This window comes from Ahaetulla prasina, chromosome 4 (assembly GCF_028640845.1).
Source record: "Ahaetulla prasina isolate Xishuangbanna chromosome 4, ASM2864084v1, whole genome shotgun sequence".
Classification (NCBI taxonomy): domain Eukaryota; kingdom Metazoa; phylum Chordata; class Lepidosauria; order Squamata; family Colubridae; genus Ahaetulla; species Ahaetulla prasina.
Window position 1 is genome coordinate 126,217,462 of NC_080542.1, and position 19,554 is coordinate 126,237,015.

General features: G+C 35.9%; 1 protein-coding gene across 3 annotated transcripts in view; it reads left to right on the plus strand.

The window, feature by feature from the left end:
• YME1L1 (YME1 like 1 ATPase) overlaps nt 1–19,554 on the plus strand; it is a 30,900-nt gene that overhangs the window by 2,691 nt on the left and 8,655 nt on the right. For all 3 annotated transcript variants that reach the window (XR_009154869.1, XM_058180674.1, XM_058180675.1), the window contains exons 2-15: nt 1,890–2,021; nt 3,071–3,233; nt 5,439–5,537; nt 6,745–6,854; nt 8,204–8,354; nt 10,237–10,341; nt 11,276–11,358; nt 13,296–13,386; nt 14,008–14,160; nt 14,511–14,643; nt 15,463–15,525; nt 15,975–16,087; nt 16,574–16,729; nt 18,728–18,879. Coding sequence is in view for 2 of the 3 variants with exons in the window: in XM_058180674.1 (XP_058036657.1) it covers nt 1,890–2,021; nt 3,071–3,233; nt 5,439–5,537; nt 6,745–6,854; nt 8,204–8,354; nt 10,237–10,341; nt 11,276–11,358; nt 13,296–13,386; nt 14,008–14,160; nt 14,511–14,643; nt 15,463–15,525; nt 15,975–16,087; nt 16,574–16,729; nt 18,728–18,879 (1,704 nt within the window). In the remaining variant the exon portion in view is untranslated. The remainder of the gene's footprint in view (nt 1–1,889; nt 2,022–3,070; nt 3,234–5,438; nt 5,538–6,744; nt 6,855–8,203; nt 8,355–10,236; nt 10,342–11,275; nt 11,359–13,295; nt 13,387–14,007; nt 14,161–14,510; nt 14,644–15,462; nt 15,526–15,974; nt 16,088–16,573; nt 16,730–18,727; nt 18,880–19,554) is intronic.

Consider the following 19,554-nt stretch of genomic DNA (forward strand, 5'->3'; position numbering starts at 1 on the left):
AAGCCTCACAGCCTCAGCAAGAGAGCAGTGACATCAACACTTAGGCCACCAGGGATGGAGGTAAAGTTGAATATCATCAGCATACTGGTGGTACTTCATGGGGGTGGATGATCTCAGTCAGTGACCTCAGTCAGTGTAGATATTAAAAAGAAGTGAAGAGGGTACTGAACCCTGCGGCAAACCACAAAGGAACAGCCGTGGACTAGACTTCTCATTCTCTGCAACACCAATTGAGACTAGCCTTATTTATTTATTTTATTTATTGTTTATATTTATATACCGCCCTATCTCCCAAAGGACTCAGGGCGGTTTACAGGCATTTAAAAGCAATAAATACAATCTAAAAACAATTAAAAAACTTATTCAAAAGCTTAATAATTAAAAATATAAAAAATTAAAACCCAAGTTAAAACCCACAAACTAAAATCTAACTCAGTCCTGCGCAGTTAAATAGGTATGTTTTAAGCTCGCGGCGGAAGGTCCGAAGGTCCGGAAGCTGACGAAGTCCTGGGGGCAGTTCATTCCAGAGGGTGGGAGCCCCCACAGAGAAGGCCCTTCCCCTGGGCGTCGCCAGACGACATTGCCTCGCTGACGGCACCCTGAGGAGTCCCTCTCTGTGAGAGCGCACGGGTCGGTGAGAGGTATTCGGTAGCAGTAGGCGGTCCCGTAGATAACCCGGCCCTATGCCATGGAGCGCTTTAAAGGTGGTCACCAAAACCTTGAAGCGCACCCGGAAGGCCACAGGTAGCCAGTGCAGTCTGCGCAGGATGGGTGTTATACGGGAGCCACGAGGGGCTCCCTCTTGGAGAAAGGAGCCAAATCAGCACAAGATTGTCTAGTTCCAAACCCCATAGCTGGCCCAAAAGAAAACCATGGTCAGTGGTACTGAGAGGTCAAGGATGGATACACTGGCTCCATCCCAATCTTGCCAGATATCATCAAGTGTAACTAATATGTTTCTGTCCCATAAACTGGATCTGAACCCTGGCTGAACATCATGTATTAAATAAATAGAATCAATATTCTTCATCTACATTATTCAACTATTGTCTTCTAAGAATAACATTGTGCATTTAATAGATTGGTAGTTACTATGGGTTAGGACTGTCAGAGTCCTGGCCCACAGGCCAGATGTGTCCTGTGCTGGCCACGCCCATGTCTGGTTTAGCGAAGGGGGAAAAAGTCCTGATACGTCACGTGATGCCACTGTGATGATGTGAATTTGACACCCCCCGTATAGGTGAAATACAAATTATGGACAACACATTCTATGCAATTTAGCATTCTGGCCTAAATGTCAGTTTCAAGGCTCATTCACAGATTGTAAACATTTTCAGTAAAATTATTTTTAATGTAACAATCCGTTTTGAAAATCTTTTACAATAAAATCAATAGGTGTTATGTATATCAGTTATGTTGTCATATTAGATAAGATAATAGCAGTACAAGTTTTGCTTGTTTTCAGATAGGTGTTGTAAACATGGCAGATAAGTGCTATGCATATTCTCCGTTTCAGTTTTCTAATTTTGGAGCAGTTACAAGAATAACTCATTTCACAAAATCAAAATATTAAAGTTGGTTTTTCTAAGTGGAAGGAACTTTTTATACAATATAATCTGCAGTAATGAATTGATTGCTTCTAAAAAGTTTGTAAATATATGCAAAATTAAACTAGTTTTTTATGGTTTCAGTCTTTCTGTTACTAAAAAATTCTGTGATACTGATTCTGTGTTTAAAACTGTACTTTGGAATATACAGCAATAGCTGTTTACCTTGTTAAAGCAAAAACAGATTTCTACATTATTCCTGGAAGCTTAGGGATTTTACAGTTATTTAAGAACAACCATAATTATATAATACATCACTTAATATGCCTTGTATTTTACCAGGTTACAGTTTCTTTGAGCCACCTCATAAATGCATTTCATTCACCCAAAAGTTTAACACAGTCTTTCATCCCAACATCCACCCAGTCTGTGCAGAGAGAAGCATCACCTGAACACGATGTGTTGAGCCCTGAAGTAAGAATCCTTGAATGGTGTAGTTTATTTATGAATATTTTTCATATAATTTATACTTTACAAAAATATCAGTAAGTGTACTTGATTTTTCTATAATACAAAAATGTTATAGAGACTTGGGTTGTAATTACCGTACTTTTCGGAGTATAAGACACACTTCCCCCCCACTTAAAAGAGGGTGGAAATGTAAGTGCGTCTTATAGACCAAATACAGCCATTTTTGGCCTCCCGAACCCCCCTCCTCCACGCATCCTGTTTTCACCAAAAATGGGCCCATTTTTTCACGAAAATGGGATGTTCAGAGGGCCTGCAGATTGCTCCTGGGGGCCAGGGAGGGCAAAAATGGGACACAGGAATTCAGGAGGCCAAAAACTGGCCCATTTTTCATGAAAATGGGGAGGGCAAAAATGGGATGCGTGGGGGGTTTGAGAGGCCAAAAACAGGCCCGTTTTTTGCAAAAATGGGATGATCAGAGGGTTTGGGAGGCCTGCAGAGTGCTCCTGGGGGCCAGGGAGGACAAAAACCAGATGTGCGGAGGACAAAAACTTTTTTTCTTGTTTTCCTCTTTGAAATCTTGGTACGTCTTATACTATGGTGCGTCTTACAGCCTGAAAAATACGGTATGCATCTCTGAGAAAAAATTGTATTATATTGATAGGACTGCCTAGCTCTAAGTATGTGTTCATAGGATTTCAGTAGGAATTCACAAAGAAATTAAATACATCTTTGCGATTAAACGTTCATTAATTTAATAACATACTCTGAAGGAGGTAACATGTTTCATGACTATTAAAGAACACTTGTAGTTTATATTTTTCCATCTTTAAATATTGTAATAATTTCCTACTGCTGTAAAATAATGGTATAATATTTTTATAGATATGGAGTATTAACACACATGTTTCAAAGAGAATAAGCAAAAACACAGCTTTTTATAAAGCTGGTACTTAAACACATAAGAAACATGATTGTCAGATTTTAAAAGTTAAAGGTTATTTTTGAAATAATCCAATTTTTAATTATAATTTGAATCCTTTATTATTTTACAGCAATTACTTAATCTACGAGACCTAGGACTGAATGATTTGAAAATTAGCCAACTTGATGAAGTAGTGAACAAACTGATTCCTGGCTTTGGTGAAGAAAATAAAATACCCTCACATTGGCAAACGTCATATGTTTCAGCAGAATCTTTCTTTGAAAATAAATATGGTATGCTTTGGGATGATATTTTAACATATCTGGGCAGAAAAGTAATTTAATGTATTCCTAAACTATTACCCATAAATAATGCTTCTGTAAAGTGCTTTAATTCCGTTGCTGTTTCATTGTAATGCAGTTCAAAATGCAGAATTCTTGCTAGTTTTATTTCTAGCTTTTGCCATTCTTCATCTAGGGTCAGCTTATTCAACACTAACTTGTTTACATTATACAGCTTGATTATACTGGAATTAATCTTGATGACATTGGTCATCATATCAAACATAGTTAACTATAATTTGCAAATAAGGAATTAATACAGAAAATCATTATTTTAAATAAATAAATAGTGTCAGGCCTAAACAACCGGAGACACACTTGAAGAGTCCAGTTGGCTGCTTTATTGCTCAAGCAGATGCACAGGAATTTTCTTAGATTGACAATTTGCATCTGGGTGATACTAAATAAGGTTCCACAGCATTCAAAGAGGGGTTGGACTTCATCTTGTGCTCACATAGAAATTCTAGGCTATGCCACTGTCTGACCCTAGCATGGCCAGTCTCTTTCCTACAGGCAAAATTTTGTCTGCTCTTAGCTCCTTAATCCATCTTATTTCTAGTTCTGTTGTATTCTCTTGGGTCTGAAATATCCCTTGTGTTTATAGAATTAGTATTCTGACTTCAACATAATATATGCATTTTCCAAATATTAAATAGACCATATTTGTGTATCTTATTCAAAACTGCTACACTAATGTACACACGCATACACACATACTAGAGAGAGGGAGATTTTGTGTGTGTGTGTATGTAAAAATGGATAATATGAACCTTCAGAACAACCCTCACTAGTTCACTGTATGTTGTTGCTTCTAATTATAATATTGTTTGGGATCAAGTAGTCCTGTCCACACTGAAACTCACTGAATTACTTTGGCCTTATTACCTTTCCTTATCCCAATCTACTTGACACGATTGTTAGGATGAAATATGTCTCCCTTAACTCTTAGAGAAAAGACAGAACTGAAATATTAACAATGTAAATGAATAATTTTTCATTTATTGACTTATTCTATCCTACCATGTACAATGAGTCTGTGATATCATGGCTAAAGTTTTGGTTTGTCATTGGAGTGACTTATAAGACATAGTCCTCTCTTAACCACTCTTTCTTAACTCAATCTACCTCACAGGAGTATTGTGGGGTAAAATGAGAGGATGAAATATAGCACACCACTTTCAGTTACTGAATGAAAGATGAACTATAATTCAAAGAATTATATGGCTTTTGTTATGATCGAAGCTTCAGATAAAAATTGTAATTATTCACTAAAGATAGAATGTTTTTAAAACAGGAAATTGTAGAACCTTTATCATGTGTTCTTCCATTATCCATTATCCATCTTCCAGTATTTGCAGCTACATAGCACGATTATTTTTGGAATTTGCATGTACAAGTTACTCTTGAGATGTCTAGCGAGTGATACTTAAAAATCTATACTTACTCCAGTTTTCATGTTTAGAGTTTGCTAAGTGCAGTTCCTGTTCAAATGTATATGGATTGCACAAAGGCAAGCACTTATCTGATGACATTGGCGCATAATGGTGGATAAACTTTTGCTATATTACAAATTTCTAACATGTAAGTAGCATTTGGGAAGCTATATTAAAAGCCAAATTAGCACTTGCTATTGTAATTAATTTAAAGAGTTTTTGCTTTTTGTGCTTGCAGTTACTTAAAATTCAGATCTATTGATCTATATAGTTAATTTTCTCCATATTGTCTCCCATGTTTGGTCCTACTTATAGTAGAAGTTGGTCCTTAAGAAGGCTTAAATCCATTAATCCAAATTCTAAACAAGGAATACGTAGTATTTATCATGTTTAACATTATTCACTTTCCTGAGTTTTGAGAGGAAAGTAATCTCTTTACTCATACACAAATCTCTTATTCTTTGTTCTTCTTCAGCCATCATAATTTTAACTAAGCATAAAATATTCAGAATGATCTTTGATTTTGTATATTGTATATCATCATTGCAAAATTGCTTATTTAAGGTACCCATTAGCACATTGTGTAATTTACCAAAGCAGTATCATATCAAACTTCATGTATCTGGGATGTATATATGTGTAAAATTTAATATCTTTAAATGCACAAGATCTTATTCCTGTAAGACCTAAGTAAATGCTAAATAAGATTTTTATTCTTTCCTAGGTTTTGCAGATATATTTAGGGTTTTGCGCTCCTCTTACCTCTACAGACCGCATCCCAATCCTTCCCAGAGTATATGTTCCAGTTTTCGACATTGGCCAGGTAGGAAGTAAAAATGTTTCTTTTTCCAAAGTAAGAGATCCAGAGTTTTCATGAGTAGAAGATGTCTTCCTAAAAGATTTTCCAAAGAAGAAGAATTCCCTCTATTTCACTTGGTAGAAGGAGAACTAGTTCATAGCACACTACACTACATGCAGTCCTTGTCTTACAACAGTTCATTTAGTGACCATTCAAAGTTATAATAGCCCTGAAAAAAGTGACTTACCTTTTTTCACACTTATGAATGTTGCTGCATCCCCGTGGTCACGTGATCAAAATTCAGATGCTTGGCAACCCACAGAATATGCATGCCAGTTGCCAAGCACACAAAGTATGATCACATAACTGGGGAGATGTTGCATAGTCATAAGTGAAAACTGGTCATAATTCATTTTTTTCAGTGCCATTGCAAATTTGAGCAGTCATTATATGGTTGTAAGTTGAGAACTTCCTGCAGAAGTGTATGTAAAAGCAGTATTAAAGAAATGGTATTTTTTTACCATTTAAAAAAAACATTCTAAAAAATGTTTGTTCTGAATTTGCAAAGGGCTGTCTTATGCATCATTGTTTTAGTTCTGTTCCTCTTTACCAGTTCTTAACTTCCCCCCTGTCTGATGTAGGTCTTTTCTGGTGCCTTCCTACTCCTCAGCTGGGTATCTTCTAAGCTCTCTCTTTCTTAGTTCTGATCTGAATTGGTCACTTATTTCACAAGCATCTCCTGCAGGACTTGAAACGCACGCACGCACGCACGCACGCACACAAACAAACAAAAAACAAATACAGAGTTTAAAATTTTTTCTTCTTATGCAGCTTACCTCTAACATGCTTACAGGATGGTTGGCAGTTTATTTCCATTTATTTTCTTTTCCTTGCCTTGTTGCTCTCATATCCTTGCGATCAACCATCAGATCCCTCAGGAAAAAAATCCCTTTAACCTGCATATGTATATTTCTACCCCAAAAAAAAATCCCCAAGTTTTCAAATATGGTAGCTCACACTGCTACAATGATGCTTAGGTAGCTATTTTAGTATTGAAAATTTGGAACTTTGCATACAGGATTACACATTCAGAAATGATTATACAACTTTTTATATTACAATGTCAATTAAGGATCAATATCTAAGCAGTATGCCAGAGATGTTATTGAACACATCACACTGTTTTCTCTCACATGTTCTTGAAGCATAATATCTCCTTTTCTGTATTAAGTTTTGATTCAGTCTCGAGGTTTTAAGACTCTGAAATCAAGAGCAAGACGGCTACAGTCCACATCAGAACATTCAGCAGAAACAGAAGATGTAGCTCCCTCATTTGTAAAGGTGATTATGAAAATGCACACATTATGTTGATAACAGAATCTTACACTTTCTCTGATGACTGTTACCATGTAATGTCTTCCACAAACATACAGTAATACATTTGAAGTTAGCAAATGTAGTCAAATGTCAGGCAGCTATAAAGTTCCATAGAAATAGAAACATTACCAAGTGTTGGGGACTTTATGCATGAAGTTGGTTGTGCAAATAGGGTTAGATTCATTATATTTTTAAATAATTAGTACAGGCAGTAAAGAATGAAAGAAAATATTTAAATAAGTAAATATGCAAAATAATTCCTGTGAAATACCTGGAATAGATAATTGATGTTTTAGGCTTCTACTACCATAATAGCATAGCCAAGGATATCAGCTTATGAAAAGCAAAACTAAATAATTAGGCTTCATAATTAATATTGACTTTAATTCAAAAGTTAGTAATCTTTGCATCTTAAAGACCAAATTATCATAAGATCGCCACAACTTGTAAGATTTTAATACTCTTGCTTTAAAATCTTATAAAATATTGATAGTTCTCTTAAAATCTTGGGAGAGTTTATTGACATTTTTGAAGATTTGTCTATTTAAAATAATTTAAAATTTTGAAGGATTCCCAAAAATAAGGTCTAGGATGGAGTGGGTGATAGGGTGTTCATGAAAACTGCATTGCCAATCCATTCTTAGTTACATGTTTATTATTAGTTTATTAATTTTATATGACAAGCACAGTCCCCGAATTGATAGTTTTAAGACCAATGTTTATTTGGCAAAAGACACATTAACTTAAAAAGTTCAGTAGGAGAACTGCACTTTCAGAAAAAAAAATCACTTTGTTATTATGCAATGTATAATCCTTTGTTGTTGTTGTTGTTGTTGTTGTTGTTGTGGCTAAAATTAACCTGTGGAATGGGAATTAATGTGGAATTGGACAAATCTTCCTGGCCGTCACATCACAGGCAACTTGCCATGGCCATCTCACCATGGTCGACTCACCATAACCAACTCGCCAAGGGACAATTCAACACAAGATAAACCAAGGGAAGGGCAAATAGAATTGCATCTCATCGCAGCCTCAAGACTTTTTAACTTGAGAAGATTCAATCAAGATAATGTCCACTGCAATTCACTTGTCTCTCTCTTGAATTATCCCATGTTGAATTGTTCTATGGTGATTTGGCCAGGATGAGTTGTCCTTGACCCTGTGTAAAGCTTTTTAAAAACAAAGGTTTGACTATTGCCATAAAATTACATATGACAGAAATATAATAACCATAAATACTTCCAGAGAAATTGTGTTTTAACATGAGATTTGATAGTTTTTTAAAAATAATGTTTTTCCTGTTTTGTTCTTAGGGTCTTTTACTGAGAGAGAAAGTATCTGACATTGAAAGTTTAGACAAACTGATGAAAAGAAAAAACATACCTGAAGCTCATCAAGATGCTTTTAAAACTGGGTTTGCAGAGGGTTTTTTGAAATCACAGGCACTTGCACAGCGTACAATTGGTCAGTTAATCTGTTTTGTTAAAGCAAATTTTGTAATCATTTATAAATTTCCTTTTTTTTTTAATATTGGGAGAACATATTTTAAATATGTAGTAAAATTAATTCCTTTATGCCTGTTTTGTCTAGTGATAGGTAAGTATATCTCCCCTCCATGTCTTTATCACATGTAAGATAATCAGTTTGTAATAGTTTTCTTGTTCTTTTGAGGCCAGTTCCAGTTGGTGTTACCAGAAGGGGAGATACGTAGCTATAAGCCTCTTGTTTGTACATTTTGCACAACTTGACTCCCTGTTCCTGCTGCTGCAACCTCCATGGCCTGCGCACTGCTCTCACAGTACCTTGTGCAGCACAGTGAAAGTTAACGTGCTTCACAATGGGGGAGATGGGGTCCCCTCTTTCTCCTGGAACCATTACGATGCGGAGCCACAATGCTACCCTGCTCCAACGGCAGCAGCGTTGGCCACGGGGAAGACCAATATCTTAGGGCAGAGAGCAGGTCACATGTCCAGCACACACAAAGGCCAAAAGTAGCCACCCGCCATTTCCTGCTGCAGTCGGGCAGCCAGAGAGAGACCGATTCGGCTCTGTCTGCTCCCCTTTCTCCACCATTGCCCAGTTTTGCAAGGATTCAGCAGGGGCTGCCTTGGTGTTGGTGGGGTGTCATCCCATACTTTGCCAGGCATCTTCAGGGGTACCCAGGGACTATATTTTCTGGCCAATTTGGACTGAGTTGCAGGATGTGTACCTATGCCTGTGTGAGTGTGCTGCTGCTTGAGATGCTTCTCTGAAGTGCATGCAGTGATCTAAGGCGGCAACCTCTTGGCACTGTGATGTAACAGCCTGACAGTCACTCCTTTTGCAATTAAAGGTTTATTTTTGTATCTTTCCAGAGACAGAGAATGTGGTCGAATTTCTTTATAGTTATTCCCTGAGTGTGGGGATTGGGAAATGGAGGTGGGGAATGGGGGGGGGGAGAGAGAGAGAGAGAGAGAGAGAGGGAAAGAGAAAGAGAAAGACAGAAAGACAGAGATTGACGCAGCAGGACAGAGAAAGAGAAAGAAAGAAAAAGAGAGAGACAGTGACAGAGAGAGAGAGAGAGAGAGATGAACAAAACACCCAAGGCTGGGTGTGGCAAGAGGTGGCTGGGAAGGGAGGAATGAGGCGGGGCCGGGCGGGGCAAATAATTTAACAACTGTTTCTCCCTCTAATGGCCAGCTGGGTAGGCATGGCTGGGGAGGTTTCATGTGACTGGGTGGGAGTGACATCGAGTTGGTCATGCCCACGCAGTCACACCAGTTGTTAAATTATTGGCTCCTGGTGTTTTCTTTTTCTATGGGTAACCGGTCCAGACTCCTGGTCTAAACTCATGGTTCCTGCTCAAGGAGTGGATGGCAACTATTGCCAGGCATTTTGCACTGCACAATCTTGTGCATCACTTGTCCCATTCCTACACTGGGAGATCCTTCCTATAGTCACTGATGGCATATTATCCAGTTGAATTATTGCACTGTAATGTATGGGAGAGGGGGCTGTCCTTGAAAAGCATTGGAAGGTGTGAAACATTGTCACCTTGAAGGACCCAGGAGGCATGCCTTCTCTGTTACAATGCCAGCCACTTGAAAGGCTCTCCGTCCTAAGTTTCAGATGGCCCTGATCCTGGAAATATTCTGGAAGCCTTCACTCAGAGGCCAAGAGGTGTAATATGTATATTTGGTTTTTGTATTGTCAGAGAATCTGTAAGGAGTCTTGACTTTATTTTAAATTGGTGTTTGTGATATTTTATGTTGTGCTTATTTCAGTTTAGTCAGATGCACAGATTAATTTAGTTTATATGTGCATCATAATCAACTAACTAAACAAATATTCCCTTTTCCCCTTTCAGATTCCTTAAGACGAACCCGATTATTTGTCTTTCTAGCAGTGTTGTTTGGGATTTATACTGTGTTAAAAAGCCAGTTCTTACCTAAAGGCTCCTTTTCTGATGCTGGTTTGTTAATTTTTTTATTCTAAATTTTTAATTTATTATTATTTAATATTTTATTATTCTATGCTATATTTAAATTTAAAAGTCAAGTTATTCTGTGTCTGATTGTTAAAGTGTATATTTTAAGTAGAGGAAAGAGTTGCCTGAAATATAATGGAGATAAGAAAAAGAGATTACTTTTATATCTGTGTCTTTGTTTTATATCCATCTGTTTGAAGTATTTTTTAATAGATTACATAGAACACAGCTTGTATTTTCTTCAGATCAGATAAATAATCCCAGCAGGTGTAATACCATAGTAATGCCTCCTTTGAATTCCGGTATCTATTTACTGTAGCATCAACCATTTCAGTACTTATATATTGAACAATATCAGAATCTTAATTTTAATGACATATTTTGTATCTTCTTGAATATTTGGGAAGTCTTTGATCAATATTGTAATTATAGAAAATTTCAAGATGTTCTTATTGTAGAAATCAGATGCCTGGATTATGAGTCCAACATTTGATATGAGTGGAAAAACTTCTAATTGAGTAAACAGCTGCTAATGGTTTGTGTAAATACTGAGACAGAAGCATTGCCAAAGCTGGAGGTATTGATATATATGTATATAATAGTCACTTTTGGATCCTTTGTAAGAGAGAAGGGAAAGTAGTTTTTAAAGGATATCAAGTAGTTCTGCATTATTATGGTATTTTATTATTTATTTATTCAATAAATTTATATAGCTGCCCAGATCATAGAAGAATATTGTTACAGATGAAAATTTCTTAGTTACGTATTTATATAGATTGTAATTTAAATGGCCAACTCTCTGTGGGTAGCTAAGTAGCTTTAAAACACCAATGCAAGAACAAATAGCAGCAATAACAATATATTGTACAAAAATAAAGTAAATGACAAAATTTATTTGATTAGATTATTTTGCTTGCAGTTCGTTTCCGAGCAAGCTCTGGGCTTGATGCAGCAGTGGATCCTATTCAAATGAAAAATATCACCTTTGAACATGTGAAAGGAGTAAGTTCAAAGGATTGGATGTCTTCTGATTATGCAGTAGAATTGAAACAATCAAATAAAACAAAAATACCCCGATAAATCTAAAAGGGCAGAAGTCATTTCACATAAAACATGTTACTGGGACAAGAAAAGTGAAGTGAATGAATTATATTGTGGATGAATTTTTAAAAACCTGATACTTTTATTTTAAAAGGATATAATAAATCTGAAATGGCAGGATCTGGCCTAATTTTTTTATACTTAAGATGAACATTTGATAGTTGGGCTGTCAGAATTATGACGTGTTTGAATTTTTTTACTATTAATACTTGCCAGTACATTCTCTCTCCCGTGCTGGTAAGCATCTGGCATAATATTTTTTCTAAGAATTACTTCAGATTTGCATACCATAGTTTTGCCCAGATGTATTCTACAGTTACCTTCTTTTATAATGGAATCCACTGTTTAACTTGAACAGTTAAGTAAGATGAAACAGCGTACATGGGGGAGACTCAAAAACTTTCCATATGGTGCTTAAAAACAACCTGCATCTGAACATCAGCAAGACCAAGGAGATGATGATGACTTCCAGAGGAAGAGAGGAACCTGTCCCACTTTACATTGAGGGGGCTAGACCTCACCTGGAAAAATAACACAATCCAGGTGGCCAGGAAGGCCCAACAGAGACTCCATTTCCTTAGGGCAGGGATGTCCAAACTTGGCAACTTTAAGACTTGTGGACTTCAACTCCCAGAATTCTTTGCTGGTTTTGCTGGCTGAGGAATTCTGGGAGTTACAGTTCACAAGTCTTAAGGTTGCCAATTTTGGACATACCTGCCTTAGGGTCTTGCATAAAAACAGGGTGGAATAACAACTGATGACCTCCTTTTATTGGTCCACAATAGAAAGCATCCTCACTTATAGCATCGTGGTATAGCATGCTGGTCTGATAGCCGCAGATAGAAAAACATTACAGAGGGTGGCGAGTGTAGCACAACACATTGTGGGCTGTTCCCTGATACCACTAGACGAGATTGCTAGGGCTCATTGCCTTAGAAGAGTGAGGAAAATTCTCAGGGATGACTCTCACCCTGGTCATCACTTCTTTACCCTCCTACCATTGGGAAGAAGATATAGAAGTATAGTCAGCCGCACAAACAGGCTGAAGAACAGTTTTTATCTGTCGGCTGTGAGACTCCTGAATGAGAAATAACATCATAACCATGTAGTATGACAGGCTGCAGGGCCGGCACAATGTGTAACATGTTCACACTGGTTCAATAGGACTGGGTGTTTTGTTAATATGGTTTATTGGGCTAGGGATTTTCTGTCTTCATTGTGAGTTGTATTGTGTTTGGGGCGGGGTGCACTGAGGGAGTTCAACCAATCTCATTGTACATACGTTGTGCAGTGACAATAAAGTATAATAATAATAATGAATAATTAATGCTTTTTTTAAAAAAAGGATTTATAATGAGAGGAAGTTGCTATTTTTCACTTTTTAAAATTATTTAAGCATTAATATTAACCCACTAGGTTTGACTTTGTTTCAGCACTATGTTCAAAAAGTTATATAGCAATTAATTTCCCTTTTTTACCAAGTTTACATGAGTAATTTTTTTCACAGTATTTTTAATACTAGTAAATATTTCTACCAAATTTGCTCTTATGTGCCACAGATACTGCCATTATACTGATAATACGCAGTGGGGAATTATTTTTTAAAAAATAATTCATTCTGTTCTTATTTTGCCCAGAAACACCACCTTGAATAATACAGAAATGTCATGCTTAATGTATGAAATGGCATAATGAAGTCAAATCCCATTTAACAGTTTCATTAAAGGAAATATCTTCAAAAGTAACTTTATGTAGTACGACTATATAATTAACATGTCAGAAACATATTAATATGAAATTATGATAGTCTACAACAGTATTTTCTTAATTGTGTTCAGGTAGATGAAGCTAAACAAGAGTTACAGGAAATTGTAGAATTTCTGAAAAATCCCCAGAAATTTACCATTCTAGGAGGTAAACTCCCTAAAGGTAAGTGTGAACCTTTTCTTATTATAAGCATGAACCTTTCCTTACTATTGCATTGCAGTCTAATCTTGTATGATTTTTGTAAACCAGATACAACTTAACATAATGTCTGATGTACATTCAAATAATTTATTTTCATTCTGAATTATCGAGTTGGTTTTAAATCTTGGAGGGGGGACCGAAAGGGTCAGGCAAAGGAAAGATTGCCTATAGAAATCTTTTGTCCCCCTCCCAGCAGAGATTGGAGAGAAAGAGATTTGCTGTTTGCAATCAGGCTACCACGTGATCACACTGCTTTTGATGTACAGGGGAGCAAACAGTTTACTCTTTTGAAACCTCTTTCTTTTTCAACCTCAAGGAGTAACAAAAGAAAAAAAAATTGGTCAGGCACAGAGCAACATTCACTGCTCATGCAACCTTAAATGGGCCAAAAAGTTATTTTTTCAGCACTGTTGTAACTACAAACAGTTGATGAACAAATGGTTAGTAAGCAAGGACTACTTGTACTTGTTACTGAGTAATAAAATTGCTTATTAAAAAACTACAGAACTTAGAACCAATATTGACAACAAAACAGTCTGTATACTTTAGCTTGATATTCTTTCCATTCGTATATCTTTCTAGGTGTTCTGTTGGTAGGTCCACCTGGTACTGGCAAAACTCTGCTTGCCAGGGCTGTGGCAGGAGAAGCTGATGTTCCCTTCTATTACGCTTCTGGGTCTGAGTTTGATGAGATGTTTGTTGGAGTGGGAGCCAGCCGTATTAGAAATCTATTTAGTAAGTTTCCCTTTAGTGAAAATAGCATCAATGCCTCAACATCTTATTAGTAAATAGCATCAGTTCCTTATTAGTAAATGGGTAACATTATTTTTTTTTGTTAACTACGTTAAAAATTAGTGAACATCACAAAAATTCAAATGTATTAACTTTCAGACTATTTGCAGTGTCTCCATTGTAAATGAAAATGTAAGTGGGGGGAAAAACACCTCACTTTGTGGGGTTTATTGAGAGAATAGCTTTTGTGAATAAAGAAAATGCATAATGATAGTCAGAAAAATATCCTGACTTTTGCACTGGAAACCAATGGAGGCAAAGATTCTAAAGAATTTGACATGTTACTTTCTTAGAGGAAGCAAAAGCAAATGCACCTAGTGTTATATTCATTGATGAGTTGGATTCGGTTGGTGGCAAACGAGTTGAATCTCCCATGCATCCCTACTCAAAGCAGACTATAAACCAGCTCCTTGCTGAAATGGATGGGTAAGAGTTGATTTTTTTCTAACTAAAATTTTAGCTTTATTTTAGTAAGAGCAGTGGGTGTTGAACCAAGTTGTACAAAAAACATTTTGGATTTGAAATGTTTTGTGTACGTCTAGAAGAGAAACATGGCCCATAAATATTGAGAAATCTTTTTATTCTTCTTAGGAGGAAAGGTTATTTATTTTTGCTATAGGATCTATAAACTGTTTTCTGTGCTTAAATATCTAGATTTTGGGGATTTGGGGTGAGGGCAAAATCCTACTCAAGAATTAAAGATAGCGCAGACATTCAAGTGGGGGAGTGGTATTAAAATCACACATGGGTGAAAAGTAGTATGATGCATTCTTCAAAATTGATTCAGCTTAAGTATTTTGAACCTTATATATGAAAAGCAGCTTTCTGATACTTGAGAAATTTGCTCATTGAACAATGCCTATATTCATACAAGGTCTGAAAAATATATTGCTAACCATTCCCCAAACATGTACTTCTGTATTCAAAAACTAATTTTCAGGTTTTTCCCCTATTTCTTTCATTTTAAAAATTGAACTATCCTTTTGTTAAAATCCAACTAGTATTGGCTGCTATTGCATGCACTGAATATGACTAAAATGGTTATTGTGTGATGCACAAAGTCACGTGCTCAAGGAAGTGTTGGCTTCAACTGGAAAAAAAAAACCTCTACTACTAGATTTGCACTATAAAATAAATGAAGCATTTTTTTGCAAATCCACTGAACTGAATGTGACTTGCTACATCTAAATAACTAGGGAAATATCGCTATAAGTATATTAATCACTTTTTGTTTGTCTTTTGAAGCTTTAAATCTAATGAAGGAATCATCATCATTGGTGCAACAAACTTCCCTGAAGCACTAGATAAGTATGTCTGTGTGCATGTGCATATGTGTATAAAATACAACTTTGCAAATACGGCTTTGATAGTTTAGGGCAGTAATAAGGATAATTAATAATTCTGCCAGTATTCCTTGTCTTTATAATTAAGTAATTAAGAAAATAGCTATATTTTTCTGGAGCCACCATTCTAAATGGAAGTTTTTAACTGAAAATAATACAGATTTAAGTGCAATTAGTACACTTGAAATGTAGCAGTTTAATATTGGTTCCTAAGTGGTTTTCCAAGAGGTTCTTGTGCTCACAATTATTGCGAGGTTTTCTGTGGAAATCATTTAATTGTACAAACTGACTTTAGTGGAAATTACAAATGTATTAGCAACTTTTCTTACTAAATTGCCTTTTAAAAATTTGAATATAAAAAAATTAACCAAGATTATTAAACCATTCACAATATTTTTCTCCTTCCCTATTTAGTGCTTTGTTACGCCCTGGCCGCTTTGACATGCAAGTTACAGTACCCAGACCAGATGTCAAGGGACGAACAGAAATTTTGAAATGGTATCTTAATAAAATAAAATATGATAAGTGTAAGTGCTGCATTTTTGAAATAAAAACATAGAGAATTGCTAGCAGGCTGGCTGCAAAGAAATGCATGTATATGCTGATTGAGATTTAAGATCTTCTCATTAATATGAATATTTGTGCTTAATAGAACATACTCAGTTAAAGGCTAGAGGTCTGCTATTTAAGGATTTTATAACTATCCTTACAACTAAATTTTATCAAGTGAAAACTGAATTAAAACCTGATGCAATGTTTGCTTCACCGAAGAACTGCTGTATATTTTTAAGAAAAGGAAAAAAAATTGTTTGATCATTTAAACAATTCTATTTGTTTCTCATGACTCAGGTCTTATTAAAACATTAAATGATAAATTCTTAAAACTGGATTATCATAAATAGTGTATGCAATGCAAAACTCTGCATCTTTATGTTTATTGTGTGTGCTGACTTGCCTGAATATTAACCTCAATTTGGATTAACAAATGCAAAAATGTGTCTTTGTTCACATAGCCATTAATCCAGAAATCATTGCCAGAGGGACAGTAGGATTTTCTGGAGCTGAATTGGAAAACCTTGTGAATCAAGCTGCATTAAAAGCAGCAATTGATGAAAAGGACATGGTTACTATGAAGGAGCTAGAATTTGCAAAGGACAAAATTGTCATGGGTAGGTAGTATATTTTAAAATCACTTGTTTATATATTTTTTGACAAACATAATAGTAATTTTTATTTTTAATATAATAAAATATAAAATAGTATAATATAATAAATCCTCATTTGAATAATCAGGAAAAAAGATGTGCATACATGTCCGTTAAATAATTATGTTAATTAGGTTACCTGAGATTTTATCACATCAAAGTTGTTATCATGGAAATGATATAAATTGCCCCCCAAATTTGGTTCATTACATGTGATCATGTTATATCAAAATTTACAGAGTCACTGTATAGAATAGAATAGAGTAGGGTAGAGTTTTATTGGCCAAGTATGATTGGACACATAAGGAATTTGTCTTGGTGCATTTGCTCTCAGTGTACATAAAAAAAAAGATACATTAATCAAGAATCATAAGGTACAACACTTAATGATAGTTATAGGCAATCATAAGCAATCAAATCATATTAGGAAACAGTCAATATAAATCGTAAGGATACAGGCAACAAAGTTACAGTCATACAGCCATTAGTGGAAGGAGCTGGGTGATAGGAACGATGAGAAGATTAATAGTAGTGCAGACTTAGTAAATAGTTTGACAGTGTTGAGGGAATTATTTGTTTAGCAGAAAGATGGCGTTCAGGAAAAAAACTGTCCTTGTGTCTAGTTGTTCTGGTGTGCAGTGCTCTATAGCGTCGTTTTGAGGGTAGGAGTTGAAACAGTTTATGTCCAGGATGCGAGGGTATGAGATACATTTTTACAGAGACTGAAACTCTTACATATGTTGAATTGAATTAGTGAGTTAAAAGAAAGTTTTATTTTTAGAATAGAATTTTTTAGAATAGAATTTTTATTGGCCGTGTGATTGGACACACAAGGAATTTGTCTTGGTGCATATGCTCTCAGTGTACATAAAAGAAAAGATACCTTCATCAAGGATTATTTTCAGGGAAATCACACAACTGTTAAGAATATATTTATATAATAACCTTCAGAAATAAGTTTAATTAAATAGACCTTACAAATAACACTATTTAGGGAGCGAGATGCCGGGAATATAAGGGGCTTGGTTTAGGCTCTGTTTAAGACTTTTCTATGCTGTGCCTGTGTGGCATATATAGATTTTGTGGCCTGCCGTGGGTGCTACTTTTCTGATGTGAAGAAGACATGAAGTTCATGTTGGCCTTGAAAGGTAGCTAGGCTGTCATGAGGCTTGGTGAGCTGCTAGCCAGGGTTGATAATGGGAAAGATTTAGAATCAACTGTGGTTTAGCAGAACCCTAAAAATGTTTCTCCCCCTAGCACAGAAATGGATGATGTTTTGGCTGAGCTGGACACAAGTCAAGCGGCGCTGAGCACACTCCACAGTTTCCCCCCACCCTCTTATCAAGCCCAGAAAGGGAAGAGGCAGGCAAAAAGGGAGAGGAAGTAGCAGAAGTTGAGGGGGAAAGCCCCTGGTAGGGAGACATGGGAACTAACCTAACACACCTGCATTGTTTCTTGTTATTATTGTTGTAAATATCTTCTGTGAACACAGTCTATAACAAAAAGACTGCCATGTGTTTCTCTGTCCATTGCCACCTTTGCTTCATAATATAGCTGCAGTTCAAAAATGAACCTAGCCTGAAATGCAACTGTGAAACCTCTGAAATGTAATAAACATCCAGCAAATCCAGAGTGAATACAAATCTTTGAGTTCTGATTGTCAGTATCAATCATATACAAAATGAAAGTTTTTATACATGATATATAGCTCTGAGATTTGTAGAAATGTAGACTACCTTAGGAAAAAAATGGAACAATGGAAGGAAGTGGAAAAAAAGCAGACTAAGGATGTTCATTGTTAATGGAATACTGATTGGCAAAGAGACAAAGGGCAGATAGCAAGAGGAAAGGGAATGAAGACAATGTAAGTGAGTCACTAAAATCCTGAAAAACTGTTCAGTTTTTGTCAAAATACTGTAATTGAAAGGTTGTTAAAGTTCTCTTGGTTTATTTTAATTTCAGGTCCTGAGCGTAGAAGTGTAGAAATTGGTGATAAAAATAAAACAATTACAGCATATCATGAATCTGGGCATGCCATTATTGCATATTATACCAAAGATGCTATGCCAATCAATAAAGCCACAATTATGCCACGAGGACCAACACTTGGACATGTAAGATTTTGAATAATAGAAAACACTGCCTCCCTTGTTGATTTTAATAGGGCTGTGCAGTGCTTTAAGTTTGAAGGGATTCACAAAGTATGTAATTTGATGAGTTATATGATTGTACTGTATACATTTTCCTCCTTTGAATCTGATATAGTGTATAGCCTAGAATTTAACAATTTTACAAATTAAAAATTCTTAGAAATTTCTTCTCAGTACAATGATGCCAAAGACTACGAAGATACTTTTTTATGTAAGATACTCCTTAAAACAGGGGTGTCAAACTGATGATCCGCGGGCCGGATGTGCCACACTCAGGCCACGGTCACCCCAGCTTGGGAAAAACATCACGAAATGTCACATGACAGCAACGTGATGCTGCAAGTTTGACACCCGTGCCTTAGAACTGGGTTGCTTGGGCACTAAATCACATTATCTAAAGTAGTTATGTGTTAAAGCAAAATAAGTTAAATGATCATAGTAGTTTTTATTGGCAAGCTTCAGAAAGCTTTTCATTAGTTTTGATTGTTTCAAGATTGGTGCACAATAATTACCTGAGCACAATTTTGTATAACACTGTAGGACTGCAAGGTTGCAAGGATGATAGTATTAACCAAGTCAACTTACTGAAAATTATTAACAACAGTAAACAGTTGTATTTATAAAGAATTATTTCTTATT